The sequence below is a fragment of the Mirounga leonina genome, unplaced genomic scaffold, assembly GCF_011800145.1.
Source record: "Mirounga leonina isolate KUSES-001 unplaced genomic scaffold, KU_Mleo_1.0 Mir_151, whole genome shotgun sequence".
Taxonomy (NCBI): Eukaryota; Metazoa; Chordata; class Mammalia; order Carnivora; family Phocidae; genus Mirounga; species Mirounga leonina.
The window spans coordinates 15,843,787-15,861,634 of NW_023270377.1; the positions used below are offsets into that span (position 1 = coordinate 15,843,787).

Below are 17,848 nucleotides of genomic sequence, written 5' to 3' on the forward strand. Positions count from 1 at the left end.
TTTTTTCCATCCTGAACTTACTCTCCAGATAACAGAAGAATGTCCTTAATTCTAATAAACAAGAATTAAACGTTCCATTTAATAGTTCTGAAGCATAGTATCAAAAGAAACGGTGATCAGTTCATAGTACTGGTATCAGAGGAAAACTACTTATTTGAGATAGTGATAGTTCAGCAAGTTTCCTTTGGATTTTGGATTAATCCATTTTTTGAAATATTCTTTCTTTTTAAAGATTTTATTTATTTATTTGAGAGAGAGAGAGAGCATGAGCAGGGGGAAGGGCAGAGTGAGAAGCAAACACGGGGCTCAATCCCAGGACCCTGATATCAGGACCTGAACAGAAGGCAGACGGCTTAACCCACTGAGCCATTCAGGTGCCCCTGTTTTTTTTATTTTTAAGTAATCTCCACCCCCAATGTGGGGCTGGAACCCACAACCCCAAGGTCAAGAGTCACACACTCTACCGACTGAGCTTGCCAGGCACCCCAGATTAATCCATTTTTATAAAGACATTCCACAGCAGGCTCTGTTCTATAATGTTGGCATTTTTACAAGGTACAATTATACTGGTTTGAAGAATAATTTCAATTTCATAAGGAAGTCATTCATTCCTTAAATTTCAAAATATTTCAAATTTCTGGCATATTCTCTCCCGTCTCCAAAGCCAAGTACAACCCCCCTGCTAATAATTAGGCCCTGTTTTCATTCCCTGTAGCATGTGGGTACTGGAAAAGGAGGAGATACTTTCACCTAATTTGAGATGAAGTGTACTTTAACATTTTTACTTAGAGATGGGTCTGTTTACGGATGGGCAGTCGTTCTCAGAGTGCGATGCCAGGGCCAGCAGCGATGTCATCAAACCTGGCAATCCAAATGCAAGTTGTCAGGCCCCATCAGACAAACCAAAACTTGGATTGCCGAGTCCAGCAGTTGGTCTTTATACAAGTCCTCCCAATCATTCTGATGTATGTTCAAGTCTGAGAGTGATGGCTACTGGGAATGGAAGCTCAGCATCCTAGCCGAATTTGGGCTCAGGTCATCCTCACTTTGATGCCTCCTTTTAAATCAACTGGTGTCCCAAACTAGAGCTTAGGCCCCAGTAAGAATGACCTAAGATACCAGTAATACCTTTCAAAGTGCTTGAAGACTCCTCTGGCCCATGCATATCCTTGAGTTGGGTGGGGAGTAAACCCACCTTCACTGGCAGAAGGCTAACACAACATTTGTTCATAGGCCTCGTAAATGCAAAGCATCTCAACTGCTCTTTTAGGTGTTTGATGATTTTAGTGGCTCAGAAAGCAAAAATCAATGTCATTCTTGGGCGCCTGGGTGGCTCAGTTGGTTTAGCGACTGCCTTCGGCTCAGGTCATGATCCTGGAGTCCCGGGATCGAGTCCCACATCGGGCTCCCTGCTCAGCAGGGAGTCTGCTTCTCCCTCTGACCCTCCTCCCTCTCATGTTCTCTGTCTCTCATTCTCTCTCTTGCAAATAAATAAAATCTTTAAAAAAAAAAAAAAAATCAATGTCATTCTTTTACTGTATAGAGGAAAACAATTCAAGGTCAGGATTCCCAGGAAATAAAACCTTAAACAATGTAAAGTTAAAATCAGTCATAATGTCTAATTGCAAAAATTCAAACAGTCAAAGAGACATTGCCCCCCAAATGGAGGAGGAATATCCCCCAAATCAGGCTACATCGTTTAACCAAGAAAATCAACTTCAAAGTGGATTTACTTAATAATAGTACTGAGTCAAATCAGTTTTCCAGGAAGGTGACGGATGGAAAGTTTACTCTTTTGCAGCAGTGGTAAGAAAGTGTTTTTTGTTCAGCTTTGCTGTTCAAAACTAAGTGAGGCCTTGCAGGGTAACGGAGACTACAGAACCTTGGATTCCAGACTTAGTCCTGGAATGCTCTAGAAGGAACTACAGGCAAGTCATTCATCTCGAAAAGGAGAATGTTGGACTAGATCAAGTGTCAGCAAAGTATGGCCCTCAGGCCTGCCACCTGTTTTTGTATGGTCTGAGAGCTAAGAATGTTTTTTACAGACAGCATTTGCAATCAGTTTGATAATATGGAACATTTTCTTTGAAACCTAACTAAGTGAAATGTTATCTCTCTAGAAAGTAAAGCTGTATTTTTTTTTTAAATGACTTCATTATTACTACTATATTTTGAATTCCATCAATAAAAAAATTAAAGAAAATTTGTTAGAATTTTATCTTATAAGTACCTTCTTAATATTCTTGGTATGACTCTTAAGCCTAAATTCTTCAGCTATCTGGCTCTTTACGGAAATGTGTGCCAGTCCCTGGACTAGATGATTTTTAAGTTTCCTTCAAAGACTCAATGTTCAGATAATCTCAGTGAATATCAGTAAAACCAGTTGTGGAATGCAGATGAATTGGACGTTGTGGATTTGCCAGTGCTTGGCCATGTTTTGCTATTTGGGAGTAGAATATAATCAGAAGGACCCAAAAGTAGATCCCCGTTTCCCTCTGAACAATTTCCCTGCCCATCTTCATCCATAAGCATAGTTATTCAGTCCACACTGCCTGGGTTAGAAAACCAACCCTGCCTGGGGCAAATCCTTCATTTTCTTTGCCCCCGTTTTCCCATCTATACTGTGGGAAATCTGTTCATGTTCACAGCTTCCCCAAAGATGGCTGGGGCTTGCGTGTTGTTATAAAAACTTCAAAGCGGAAACCTATTTGACAGATTATTTTCTTTTCCCATCAATTTTTCTTAAATTATTCATAAAATAGTCTAGCAAGTGAACAATTAATCAGAGAACTGATTCGATAATGCCCTTTAAAAGTGACTCTGATATTTCTAAAGCAGATTCCTAAAGCTACTGAATCTACTGTAGAGCCAGGACACACGAGGCGAGTTCCCACAGAGCCTGTCTGGAAGTGTGTGCCTCATACCAAACCTACATGAAGAGCTTGGAGGGACCCTGAGGCTCCCCAGAGCCAAAAGTACCCTGGAGACTAGTTTGCCTGAAAGGTTCAACTTTCCTCTAGAGAAGCCACTGCTGGAATTTCAGCTTTGACCTTCTGGGGACTCTGTATTAAAATGCAAATCTGTCACCTAGGAAGGTAATTTTTAACCCATTTGTGTCTTTTTGCTAGTACTTTAGCCCAAATTAGGTTTTTCAAATTAGCTAGATGGCTGAGAGCAGCACTTAAATATTGAAACAAATCAGATTCTCTGAGATGGGCTCAGGCTAATCTTTATTAAGGGACTCAGGTGATTGTGATAAGAGCCCCAACACTTTTGGCCCCAAGCATTTGCAAGAGTCCCCGTGCACGTGCGTGCATCCACACCGGACTTAACGTGGCCGACTGGAGAGTAGCTCTGCCAGCAAGAAATATGAGGCAAGCCACTCAGATAATTTTAAGTTTGGTAGTCACATTAAAAAAAAAAAAAAAAGGTGAGATCTAAAAGGTGAAATTAAATTTAATGATACATTTTTTTAACTTGATATACCCGCTATGTTACTGCTTCAATATATAATCAGTATAAAAATTATCAGTAAGACACTTTCCTCCTGCAGTGCTCTTTGAAATCCGGCGTGTATTTTGTACTTAAAGCCTGTCTCAGTTTGGACCAGCCACATTTTAAGTGGTCAGTAGCTGCCTATGGCATAAATTGGCCATCTTACCAGCCAACGCAGCCCTGGGAGCCTTGAATTGGAAACTGGTTCGCAGATTGCAAAAGCGTGGCTGGTGAAGACAACCACGGGATGGACAGTGGGGACGAATGAAAGTTGGGACCATCCTCAGTTCTTCTGTACTCAGTTATATCAGTGTCACATTTTTGCTGAAGGTCAGTGTTAATCCCATGTAACTGCATAAAAACTTTAGAAATTCTAAACAGGAGCTGGGGTTAGGTGCTGACGCTACCACTTAATTGTGTGCCCTCCGGCAAGTTACGTAAAACCCTCAGTTTCTTCACTTGCAAAATGGGAACAGAGATAAAGCCTCAGGCTCCCAGGGTTGTTGTGGAGAGTAAAAAAATAATGCATATAAACACCATAAATGCTCAAGAAATGCTTGATATGTCATTACTGTTGCCGTTATTAACTATTTTTACAAATCAAAATTGCTTAGAAATGAACTATAAAGACAGTCTTTTTTGATTTCTGTAAAAAAGAAGGAAAATGGCCATAACATTGATACACAATCCTTTTAAGGAGTAGGCTTAACTAGCTGCTTAAATTGGGCATTGCACCTCATGTAAATCATCTATGCACCAAGAAATCCTGAAGATACTACATTACCTTCAGAACGTTTTTGGTTTTGTGTTTAACCAGAAATTATTATGTTTAAGGATTCCACAGGGAAACTTCTATAGAAGACTATCCTAAAATGCAACTCGTTATGAGACTGGGTGAGCCAATGAAAGAATAGAAAAGAGTTTTTCTTCTTCTTCTTGTCCTCATTTATCTTCTCCTTTTTTTTTAAAGTCAGCAGAAAGAACTAATTAAGGCAAAGCTAAAGGAAATGAATTCAAAGTTTGCACTGCACATGTGAACTAATCTTCCCACAATGACATGTTTGAAAGGCCAAATAAGGCGCTCCTTCATACTGTCCTCCAGCAAGGGGGCAGAAGGAGTTGCACTCACTCTTGGGTGTACAATTTGTCTCACTACTGACTTGCTTACCAAGCCATTACCATTCCAAAATACAGTGTAATAGTTCTCACCTATGGGAGAATGATGGAAAATCACGTGTGTCAGTGCTTGCTCTTACCAAACACACCTTTCACGGGGATTTTGTTTAGAATGAAAGATGTAGTGAAAAGCTTAAGATGCAGATAAGTGGCGAATACACAAATATGGGATGTACTTACACATTCACGCACCAAAGGCTGGAAGGCTGTGAACCACGAGAGCAAAGAAATGTAGTCAACCATCAATTTAGTAGGTCATTTTGAATGTAGGCAGCAAAATGGCTGTGCGCATGAAAAACCACTGCTATATTTTGAGAGATCCTTTCTAAGAATCCTGAAATATTAATAACATGGTCTTAATGTAGTTGGAGACAAAGGAATGTGTTAGGGGCTGCAAGGTTGTCGAGAATAGCACAATGACAATTGTGTACTTTGCTTGCGCTGGTAAAAGCTGGAGGAAAAGAGAGTAAAAATAGGGTGTTTAGGGAAGGGCAGCCTTCAGTTTTCCAAATAGGTATAAAAACTCCGTATTCCCCAGATGAATTCACATATACTTATTCTCGCTAACACATTCATGCCAGCTTCAGGGGCACGGAGAAAAAGCATAAAGTCGCGAACTCCGTTTTTTCTTTAAATTAACATAAACATACAACTCATTTTTTTTTTAATAAAGATTTTATTTATTTATTTGAGACAGAGAGAATGAGAGACAGAGAGCATGAGAGGGAGGAGGGTCAGAGGGAGAAGCAGGCTCCCCGCCGAGCAGGGAGCCCGATGCGGGACTCGATCCCAGGACTCCAGGATCATGACCTGAGCCGAAGGCAGTCGCCTAACCAACTGAGCCACCCAGGCGCCCCCATACAACTCATTTTTGAACTTCAAACAATTCAAGACATCCTATAATTTGACTTTTGTGAATGATGAATTTGATTTTTTAACTGGAAGTAGTCCGATCAGTGTAGAAGTTGAGGAAATAGGAATGCTCTGTTTTTCTCTTCCTTACCACTTTTTGAATGTGCTCTGTTTTCATGTGGCCATGAATCCATCAGGGGCCAGTTTTTCTTGTCAGTCTTCCACTTCCATTGTGAGATGTTAGATTTTGATGCCCGATGGAAGGGAGGTGCATAAGGATCATCAGGAATGTGGAGAATTTTCATCCAATATCCAGATGTGAAAAAATAAAGCAATTTATGCCTTCTCAGCAGTCCTTGCACCACCAAACCTAACACCAGGTTTCTACCACTTGCTTTGTTGTCTGTAACTGAGTGACAGAGTGACAGACAGGTCCCAGTGGGTCTGTTTCTGAGTTCAGGCACCCATCATGTTTGATGTGGGAAGGACAAGCTTGACCCTTGGTGCATCTTCCTCCCAAAGCTGGCGTTGCTGATTTTAATCGAAACCCTAGGGCCATCTTGAGCATGACCAAGGAGCACCTTGCATATTGAACCATACCTAATTATGTGATGTGTATAAACTTGAGACACATAAATCTCAGTCATTGGAGCAACTTGTTTTTCTAAGATTCTCCGGTCCAGTGAAAGACGAAAGCAAATAAGGGAGAGATTGATCTCCCAGTGCTTTTTATTGTTGGTGCTGCACACGTCATAAAGTTTTGGCTCGTTAAAGGAAATTCCATAAACAACTTTAGTTAATCATAGTGAAGTCACTGTGTTGCCTTTCTGGAGCTTCTGCTCAACTCCCTTTCCGCTTGCCATTACAAGAGCGTGATTAAGAAAATACCAACAGGATGTGCAAGAGGGAGGAACAGACTTCCCCTGGAAGCCGTATAGATACTTGATGGATGAGTCATGAGACAAGCCAATGTGGCCATATCTCCTTAGAGGATCAAGCAGTTTCGTGAAGCTCTTTTTTTTATCTACTCACTTGAGTAAAATCTGCTTGGTTGCTGGCATGGTGGGTCTCCTTTGGTGGTTGGGCTGATGGAAAATGCCTGATGCGTCCTTCTGCCAGCCGGTATTTTTGATAGTTGAGGAACATCTTAAGGATGAGATACATGGAGAAAATTGAAAGTGAATCGTACTGGAAAGATTGTGGGTAACTGTCACCTTTTTTTTTTAACTGCTGGTCTTATGAAAAAACTTGATTTTGGACAGCCTTGTCACTGTGGGTTTAATACTGATGGTGTTGGTCAATTTTTATTTCAGGTTGAGACGGATTTGGGAGGTGGTGGTGAAGGGCATAGGGGAGAAAAAGGGGCGAGTAAGGCCCTATTAATAATTTTTTATTGTGAGGTTTCACAGAATTATTGAGATTTTCCACATTAGTAAAAGCAGTTCTTGGTGTCAGTGTGATTTTTGCAAAGATGAAGTCATGGAAAGCATGTCAGGTGCATAAAGAACTATATGGCCCATGTTCTCTGCAGCAGCCCCTTAGGGTGTGTGTGCATGAGGAGGAAGGGGGGTGTTGAAAAAATGGAGAGGGAAAAACAGGAGGGTTTAATTAATTGGAAAATCAACATAAAATATCTGCTGATCTTAAAAAAATCTTAACGTATTATATTCCACAATCTGCGGTTGGGACTTTATATCAATTTCCCCTGAAATTATGACCATGTCTTACCAACTCCTTTTTTTTTTTTAATGCTTGGTTGCCTTTACCTGCAATTAGGAAGCAATGAGCAATAATTTTTTGTAAGGACTTGGATACACTTCCAACTGTTGGTTCAAGATCAGGCTCTCAGCTTCCACAGCATGTAGCCAAGAGTATAAGCTTTGGGGGCAGAATGTTTGGCTCAAAGCTGGTCCCTGACATTTATCTGATGCATGGTCTGGTACCAAGAATGTCGTGTTCAAAGCTGGTCTTCCTCGTTTCTAAGGTAGAGCTAATCACAGTGCCTGTGCAAAAGGTGTTATAGGGATGGGACAGTATTGTGCATATAAGCAACGTATCTGCATGTGGGAAGCACTCCGTAAACTTAACTGTAATTTTATTGACGCCACTGGTTTTAAGAACGTTTCCTCCATAGGGCTCCTTGCCACCTGATCAGGAACATAACGATTTAAAGAGTGACTGTAATTAATTAATGTTTTTGGTTGCTTTACCTGCCTCTGAAGCCAGGTGATCACTGGCGGTTAAGAGAAATGTCTCCTTTCTTCTGAATCAAGGAGATGACATTTTGCTTTCTTCTGTTAGCAGTGGTTTTATTGTTTGTTTGTTTTTCCTTCTTTCCCATAGCCTGCAGAATTGGATATTACAAGGCTCTCTCCACGGATGCTACCTGCGGCAAGTGCCCACCCCATAGCTACTCAGTCTGGGAAGGAGCCACGTCGTGCACCTGTGACCGAGGCTTTTTCAGAGCCGACAATGATGCAGCCTCTATGCCCTGCACCCGTAAGTTGTGTGCTTCTGTCCTATTTCTTCGATGCCAACAGCTTTCGTTACCACCTAGTAGGGCACTGCCAGGCCTTCTCCCAGGATAACCGTGCAAGGGGCAAATTAGATCAAATATGAATCTTTTCTTATTCAAAGCAGGGGAGATGCTTATGAGAAGCAAGGCTGTTCCTCGCCGTTCTGGTTGTCTTCGAAGCACACAGCTGCCCACAGACTACTTCTGTGGAGCAGAGATAGAGCATTCAGCGTTTGTCTGACAGTGTAATTAGAGCTGAGATTGGAATTTCGAAATGGCTTTAGCGTTTCCTCTAGGAGTCTTGGGGAAGCCTGACAGCTGTGGGGGGAAACAGGTACAGGGCAGGGTTCCAAGGCTGGGATCACATGTGGGCTATGGTTTCAGTTCTGGGCACTGACATCATGGCTTGCGTTGTCATTACCCTTCTTCCTTCTTTCCTCATAGTTTTGTGTTCATAACATTTAGGCCCACGTCCTAATAAATGCCTGTTTAATGACAGGCACTCAATAAGTGCTGGGCTAATGAATGGATGGGGTTGGCACCTTGGTATGCAGGGGAGCAGGGAAATCTATTCTCACACTTTCTATGGACAGTGCTCCTGGTGTTGCCGTTTCTTTCACGTGCACTGTGGGCTTCACAGACCCTGCAGTGGCTGTGACCTTGACCAGAACAGGGAGTGGTGGGACCAGGCGTTCCACCCATGGTGCTCCCATTGGGTGAGTCAGTGTATGGAGGGATGGAGCCCAGGGCCGGGCACACAGGATTCCCACAGGTTTGAGCTTTGTTTTCCAGCCCGCCCAGTTAGGAGCTAATTCACTTATTTAGTCTTTTAAAGTTCAGCCTCGTTTCCTCATCTGTAGAATGGAGTTAATAACCGTACCTCCGCCATGTTGTTGTATTTAGTGCCCTCATGTTGGTTACATAGTATATAAATGTGTAAAGCGATGCTACTCAATATATTTTAGCGTTTACTGTGTTTATGACTATTACGGATTTGTTCCCTATTACAAATTCCATCTTGGCTGGCCTGGAGCCGACATCCCCCTCCAAAAAGAAGTATTTTCTGGTTTGGGGGCACTTGGGCCAGCTGTGAGGCCATTGTCTTAATTCAGTCAAGTATCACCTCTAAAGGGAATGGGAAGAGCTTTCAGATCCATCCCAATTGGCTGAGGTTGGCATACCCTCCAGAGTTTCGATTCCTTTTTTCTTTTTTCTTTTCTTTTCTTTCCTCTTCTCTTTTCTTTTCCTTTTCTTTTCTCTTCTTTTCTTTTTTTAAGATTTTATTTATTTATTTGGGAGAGAGACAGAGATAGCGTGAGAGAGCACGAGTGAGGAGGAGAGAAGAAGCAGGCTCCCCACTGAGCAGGGAGCCCGACGTGGGGCTTGAACCCAGGACCCTGAGATCATGACCTGAGCCGAAGGCAGACGCTTAACTGACTAAGCCGTCCAGGTCCCCCCAGAGTTTCTTGTCTAGCCAGAGATGACGATGACAGCAGTAGAAAGAACCATTTTAAAATGATGCTCAGGTAACGTATCAGGCACTTTCAGGAAACCTTATCACAAGGCTCATGTTATAACAAATCTATAAAATAGACATTATCTTCATTTTATAGACGAGGTAACTGCCAGCTCAGAGATGTTAAGGAACACACCCAAGGCTCCATGCCAGCTTGATGAAAGAGCCGCACGACCAGAAGGTTCACCTAGTTTGGATCGTTGGCAGGCTCTCTTGCCCACTCCCCCAGGTCGAACACAAACTTCCTCCAGAGGGAAAGAGTATACTAGGACCAGCCCAGAATACTGGGCACGGATTTTCTCATTTTTTGTTGCTTCCCTAGACTAAGTACTTTCTCTGGATAGCCATGTTTGACAAGCTCAAGTCCCAGACTTTTTCTTTTCCAAGTATCCTCATCCTTTGTTCCACGATGTGTGATTAGGGTAATGGTACATTCTCCTTCTCTGTCCACACCGGCTGCCAACAGTTGTCCAGGTGTGGGATTTTAGGGCACGGCAGCAAACCCAAAGGGCAGTATTGGGGACGGACAGTGTGATGGTTGTCTTTAAGTTGCAGCATGTAGTCTACCACCTACTTTTCATACAGATAGAGCCTTCCAGAGGTTGGGGCTTGACTGTGTTATGAACCTCATAAAATTCATCTTTGATGGCAAGATGGACTGGGTCTTGCTCCCAGGTATTTTTAGTCTCATGATTCTGATCTGTCATGCAGCCTTCTAGAACCATGGGCCAATCACTTAGCTACTGCAGCTTTGCTACGTGGGAGTTTTGGGAGACCCCAGAGGTCACCACCTGCCTGAGTTACTGGAATGCTTTGCCCTGTGTGTCAAAGTGCGGTAGCTGAGACCTTGGCATTCTTATGTTTGTGTCGGAATAAATTGTTGCCTTTATCTTGAGGATACAAATGAGAAAAGGAAAATACGGATTTCAGCAACTGGGGGCACTAAAAAGTTTAAGAACTAAAGCAACTTTTTCATTTTTCACAGATTGCTTTCAGTGATGTGAAGAGAGGAAGACTGGGGGCTCTTTGTATCATTGATAAAAGGTCCATGAAAATACCAAAGCGATCTGTGATCTTTTTTGCTCCTGCTCCATCCTCTTGGAACTCCGCCTACATGGCACTGACTCAAGTGCTTTGCGTTATTCTAATGTTTATTGAATCAAGAGGAAGCACAGTACTGTTAACACCACCAAGTTCTGAGGTTGTTAAACCGCTCCAAACTGCAGCTTACTCATCTGTCAAATGGGATTCTCAGCGTCTACCTGCAGGGTTGTTTTAAGAGTTTAGTAAGAAAATACTTGTAAAGGTCTGGGGCGCCTGGGTGGCTCAGTCGGTTAAGCGACTGCCTTCGGCTCAGGTCATGATCCTGGAGTCCTGGGATCGAGTCCTGCATCGGGCTCCCTGCTCAGCAGGGAGTCTGCTTCTCCCTCTGACCCTCCCCCCTCTCATGCTCTCTCTATCTCATTCTCTCTCTCAAATAAATAAATAAAATCTTTAAAAAAAAAAAAAAAGAAAGAAAATACTTGTAAAGGTCCAGCACATGGTAGGAAGCTAACAAATGTTTGTCCCTTTCTTGTGTCTCCAGCTGGTCACTGCCTCCCCCAGACTAGCTCCAGAGCACATTGCCATGCGTCTGACTGCCTCTCTACGCCTCTTCTCCCTTGACTGTGAAATTGAATTACCCAGTGGCTGCACAGCACTTCAGAATCTCTGGGGAAAAGACTTGGGCATCAATATTTTTAAAAGTTGCCCCTGTAAATTATACTGTAAAGACAAAGTTGAGACCACTTCTGTACAGAGTTTATTTTTAAGTTCTTTTTTTTTTTCTTCTTAATTTAATAGACATTAACTACAGAGGACTCTTTTTTTTTTTAAGATATTTATTTATTTATTTATTTATTTATTTATTTGAGAGAGAATGAGAGACAGAGAGCACGAGAGGGAAGAGGGTCAGAGGGAGAAGCAGACCCCCCGCTGAGCAGGGAGCCCGATGTGGGACTCGATCCCGGGACTCCAGGATCATGACCTGAGCTGAAGGCAGTCGCTTAACCAACTGAGCCGCCCAGGCGCCCAAGATTTTTATTTATTTTTTGAGAGAGAGAGAGAGAGACAGCAAGAGAGGGAACACAAGCAGGGGGAGTGGGAGAGGGAGAAGCAGGCTTCCCACAGAGCAGGGAGCCCGATGCGGGGCTCGATCCCAGGACCCTGGGACCATGACCTGAGCTGAAGGCAGACGCTTAACGACTGAGCCACCCAGGCGCCCCTACAGAAGACTCTTAAGGCCTCCTTTGAGACAGGGATCATTAAGGAGGTGACCGTATTTTGCTAATAGGTGTACCAGTAAGTTAGGCAGCAGAATAATCTATTCTAGTTTACGGCTCATTCTAGATCTCTCCCTTCCTGCACTGTCCACGACTGTGGCCACTAGACACATGTGGCTCTTTAAATTAAAACTGAATTTTAAACTTGACGTTAGTAGTTTTCGTTTCTCACTTAGCTTGCCATGTTCCAAGGGCTTGATAGCTACATGTGGCTAAAGTGACCATACTGGACAGTCCTGGAGTATTTCTGCCATCGCCGAAAGTTCTGTTGGACAGCGCTTAGTAGGCATTTTGATAGAGAAGCCAGTGGGAGTTTCTCTAAGAACCTTTTGTTCTAATAACCCAACACTGTGAAGCCCTTCCCCCATGCCTCACCCCCAGCTTTATCGGATTCTTTTGACAAGATGTGGGGATGGAAAGGAACATAAACATCAGGGATCCTTTCAAACTGATTCCAGCTTTTAATCAGTTCTTACCAGTTGGTTAAGCCAGGTGACAAACCCAATTCCCTTGTGCTGACAGCCATGATAATCAGGCACCTTCTTTGTTCATTATGCTATCTTTAACCCCAGCATTCTTATGCAGCCCTGCATTTAGTGATCACTCACTGTGACGGCACACTAATGAAGAAATAAAACACACTCTCTGAGACTCATTCTTCTAGCCAAAGAGAGACTCTGCTCCACTGGTTTGTAAAATCAGGTTTTTGTTCACTTGGAGAACGATTAGACCAGGTGAATACAAGCGGCATTGGCTAATTTGGAAGGAAACCCCTAAGAAGTTCTTCATACCATCTACACTGCTTGAGAACTTCAAAGTCTTGAATGGTAAATAAACTTGATTTTTAGGAAGACTTCTCTTGGAGTTTCTGTCTAAGGTTCACATAAATGGCTGCCTGTGGATTAGACAGTGCTTCCATAGAAGCATCATGAATATTTTCAAGAAAATAATCCACACCTGTTAGAATAGAGAGTCAGAAAAGTGCTTCGTAAGTCTGAAGGGGTGTAGAAATCTCATGGGCGTCACCTGGGGTTCTGCATTTCTGACACATTCCTGGATGCTGCTGAGGCTGCTGGTCTGTGGATGGTCTTCATGTGGTTAGGCTTTAGATCCTTCCTGCTGGATGGCAGGAGATGGGAGACCTTTTTCCATGGCTATGCTTCAGCTCAGCAGTGACTCTAGGAAGATATTGCAAGGGTCGCGAACATTCTCCCTTGATGGAAATGGAATACTTTGTCTCCCAGAAAGAAAACCCAACCCGGTTCGGAGTTACATAATCAAAAACACCCACCATGGAGCTTTGTTTATTTGTTTGTATTTTCTTCTCAAGTCCCCATCAAGTTACTGCCTGACACACGTGTATCCATCAAGAAAGGTGACGGCATGGGAGCCTGGGTGGCTCAGTTGGTTAAGCGACTGCCTTCGGCTCAGGTCATGATCCTGGAGTCCCGGGATCGAGTCCCGCATCGGGCTCCCTGCTCAGCAGGAAGTCTACTTCTCCCTCTGACGCTCCCCCCTCTCATGTGCTCTCTCTCTCTCTCATTCTCTGTCTCTCAAATAAATAAATAAAATCTTTAAAAAAAAAAAAGAATGCTTTAAAAAAAAAAAGGTGACAGTTTTGTGACACCACCAGCGCCACAGACCCCGAGACCTCTCTATACACAAGGATGCTGTTTAAGCTGATGAAGGCATTTTTATGTCATGAATCATTTCTTAGAAGGAAGTCGAATGTGATTTTCATTAATGAAATCAACATCCTTTAGCTCTACGGAGACCCAGCCCCTCCCCTCCAGATCTCTTCACCTTCTGCTTACCTTTCTGGGTAGTCAGGAACGGGGTCTGACCATCAGCAATGTTGAGAGAAGTCAGCCACATTCCTTTGCAGGAAGACTTTGATTACTTTAGTTATTGAGTTGCTTGTTCATTGGTTATAGTGAGAAAGGTCTTCGCTCCCCCCACCGGTAGATGGAACCGATATTACAGTTAAAGGAAATGTTCTAACCCCTTATTGTGCTTCAGAGTGCACTAGAAAAGAAAAAATGCCTTATAGAAGAAGTAAATTGGCTTTGTATATCTAGAGAGAAAGAGCTAATTTGTTATTTTGCCACCTTTCCTTCTGAGCACCATTACCAGGATGGTGTTCTGTATTTTTCAATTGGAAATCTGTCCTGTGCTTTTGGGTACTTCTTATTTAACTTGTTTGGTGAAACTTCTTAGAACCTCCTGATTGGAGCGCTCCGTAAATGAGGGATTGTTGTTTTAGATTGCCAGCTTGAAGGGCCTTCACAACTCTGTCTCCAAGTAAATGGCCTTGAATAATTCAGTCAGCTGTCCCAAACAAACAAAGAGTGATTGATTGATACTTAGGCATGGCCTAAAATATTCCAAATTTGCAGCTCTTAAGACAATTCATACCGGAGAAGCTTTGAGCTAATGAGGGCACATTTACCAAGATCTATGACGAAAAGTCCTGATTTGAAAAAGCTTTCTGCAGGTTTGGGTTATCAAGAAATTGAAATAGCTTAGCTCCAAACAGCAAACATCACTTACTTTGTCTTTACATTTGCCTTTTCTAATTAAATTTAGTGCGTCACTGTATTTCCTCCAGAAAGTGTATTGTTTTAAAATTACCATTTCAGTTCTATTACTCAAAGCCCTCACTTCTAATGCTTTCTGACAGTTATCAACATAATGAACCATAATGAAATGATGAGCAATCTTCAGTGGAAACCCAATGTGGATCCCAGTGGTGTTGTATGACTGTGTTGTTAAAATTTGAATGCAAATTAAAATAACATCGTCCTTACTTGTTTCCAAGGTCAGGAGAAGCGAGATACTTTTTTTTTTTTTTTTTTTAAGTGCTTTCATTTTGGAAATCTCACATCCATTTTCAAACAAGCCCTTGAAGGTGCCACTGATGTTCGATTCAATTCTCTGCACCAAAGATTTACATGCTTAACAGTCTGGCTAAGGGATTTTGGGAGGGATGTCTGCCATGAGTCTTTAATGTATAAACCATAGCATAAAAGGTAGCCTTCGGTTTCAAGTCAACTACATTGTTTTCCCCACCCAAAAGCATATATCTCTTTGCTCTAGAGCTTCAAGTAACTAATAGTATAATGATGGGAGGAAGGACGCTCTGTATCCATCAAGAAAGGTATAATGATGGGAGGAAGGACGTGTATCCATGTATAGTATAATGATGGGAGGATTGAAATTGATCAATGAGAGCGTGGTTAGCTCTAGTGAAAGACTAGTTGGTACAAGAGTGAGAACAAAGGCCAAAGATTCCTGAAGTTTTGTTAATCCATTGGTTGATCTTTAACCATATCACATTTTATCATCTATCTAATCAATCATTTTTGTGAACATATTTTTATGAAAATTTTTGGATCCAAGATTTACAGGGCAATTTGTTATTTCATATCATTTATCAAATTTGTGATATGAGAATACAGTTTCATACTACATTCCATTTGTCATGGGATAAAAACTCAGATTGAGACACCAGCTCCCCCATTGCTAGATTCTGTGATGGGGTTTTTAGTTCAGAATGTATGGTCTTGCTGCCTGCCTGGTAATCCTTTGATAAGCCAAGTAATATGCCTGCCCCTGGACAGTACCAAACAGATAAGAGCAATCAAAGGTTTTGATGTTTCAGATGCAGTCCTCAACAGGTTCCATTTTTTTAGGTGCTTCTTTGGTTAGATCTCAATAGTTCAGTCTGACATCAACTAGTGAGTAACCCACATCCTTGTCTCTTCCTTTCTGATTGCCTTTCAGTATTTTGACTAATAGAAAAAAAGCACCTTTAGAGAACTCAAGTGCATACTCTTGTCCAAAGGGATACAGGGGGAAAAGATCACCAGATAATGCTTACTGGAAGGGACTGGATGGATCCCAGGCTGATCACTTGCCATCTGGTTTTTTTGTAAAATTTTTAAAAAGCTTCAGGACATTTAATAAGGATCAGGCATCATCTCATTGAATTATTTGTTTTATTTATTTATTTTTAAAGGTTTATTTACTTATTTGAGAGGGAGAGAGAACGTGCGCACGCACAAGTGGGGGAAGGAGCAGAGGGAGAGGGAGGGAGAACCTCAAGCAGACTTCCTGCTGAGTGGGCTAACATGGGGTTCGATCCTGGGACTCTGAGACTGTGATCTGAGCCAAAATCAAGAGTCGGCTGTTTAACTGACGGAGCCACCCAAATTATTTGTTTTAAAACAACACTATTCTAGCCTTCTCTTTACCCTCCAACCTACTTCTCATTTTATACAGATCAACAGTGCAATGTGGACATTTATAGGGATTAATAGTATCATGTGGATTCAACTGGCAAATCCCTAGGTTTGAGGAACACTGACGGATGCCCACGTGAAAGGCTTGAATAATCTGCCAGTGCCGTTTAGGCAGGCCCTTGCGATTTTCCCACCACCATGAATAATTAAGAGTGGCTTGGTATCAACTCAGCACTGTCATTTCTGGGTAACATTTTTGACACTGTTCACGGAAGTCATACAGTGGTTGTGCACAGCATGCTTCTGTGAAACAGGGTCAATTACACATTTTGCTGAGATCCCCTGGGGTGAGCACTGGTTGCCTTCTTTGCTATCAGCATTTTGATTTTCCACCCAGAGTTGACTCTTGTTCTATCTACAGCTCAGCAGAAGACTGAGAGAGGAGTCTCTCTCATTGCATAGACACGATTGCCCCCCCACCCTCCTGTGACCTCTCCCCCTCCCCCCAGGGAAAGAGCCTTTAACAGAAACTCCTAATTACCCTCTTCAGTGGAACTTAGAGAGCGAGAAGTTACCAGAGAGAGAAGATAACTCATCTAAGGCAAGCGCACCATCCAGGAAGTAATGCCAGCAGACTTCAGCATGAAGGACAGGGAAGCTAGGAGAAATGTTACTCGGGGGTGAAGTGAGAAAGCGAGGAATGTTCCACAGAAAATTCGTACTTGTGCTTTCTTTTTTTTTCCTTTGGATTGTGATAGCTTTGCACGTCTGGGTGGTGTTAATTTGGGCGACTTTGCTTAACGTTTTCTTATCTCCATTTTGGTCATCAGATGGCTGAGGCTAATAAATACTGTTTGTCAGATTTTATTGTGAGGATTAAATAAGATAAAGTACGAAAAACCGCTTTGCAAGAAATGTCAATTAATTCGCAGGCTACCTAATTCTAAAGTTCATTTTGGAAAAAAAAAAAAAATCACTTTTCTCAGTCTTTCACGTTATAGCTTCCTCATGGCTAACTGGGAGTTTACTTTTGAAAGTACTTCAGCCATAAACTAGTCATCTTAAAATAAATAAAGCAAAACCTCAATTAACCCAGGAAGGACAAAGGTTCCTGGAGAGGAAGATGTTAAAATAGACGCACCAGAAAAATAGGGTGGTGGCAAAATGACAGCAAGAACTTACCTTGATAGGAAGCCAATAATTTTTCATGGAGGAATAAGTGATTGATGCATCCAAATGGTTTTGTTTTTTAAATAATGGGCAGTTATGCTTTGGCTCTCTTCATCATTAAACCACATAAACTGCCATGAGCAAAGGTTATGCACCGTCCATCGATCTCAGGAGGGGAGTCCCTGAACAGCAGTCTTTATGTAAACTAACCCACAGCAGCAAGAAGAGAGAAAGCAATTAATGGCGGTAACATATACAGCCATCCTGGGAGGAGGCGTGGGCTTCATTTCTGTCAAAACGTACACACCCCAACTATTGACTCTGCCTTAGAGCCTGTCTTTCAGCTGGAGAGAGATTAACATAGGCTTATCTGGAGGGTTGGAGGGTTTTACAGCAAAGGCAGTGAAGTATTATTGACCATCCCAAAGTTGTACATGATTAATGAAGCCTTATGAAGTGGAACTTGAGACCCACAGCCCCTCTTTCTCTGAAGATCTGTCTTGTCCTGGTTGCCCTGGTGTTTTTGTAGGGTGACAGTAGTCGCAGTTGAAGAAATTGACCA

At 42.3% G+C, this 17,848-nt stretch overlaps 1 protein-coding gene across 9 annotated transcripts in view; it reads left to right on the plus strand.

The window, feature by feature from the left end:
- EPHA4 (EPH receptor A4) overlaps window positions 1-17,848 on the plus strand; it is a 143,734-nt gene that overhangs the window by 57,204 nt on the left and 68,682 nt on the right. For all 9 annotated transcript variants that reach the window (XM_035007034.1, XM_035007032.1, XM_035007033.1 and 6 more), the window contains exon 4: window positions 7,867-8,022. In XM_035007034.1, the coding sequence (XP_034862925.1) occupies window positions 7,867-8,022 (156 nt within the window). The remainder of the gene's footprint in view (window positions 1-7,866; window positions 8,023-17,848) is intronic.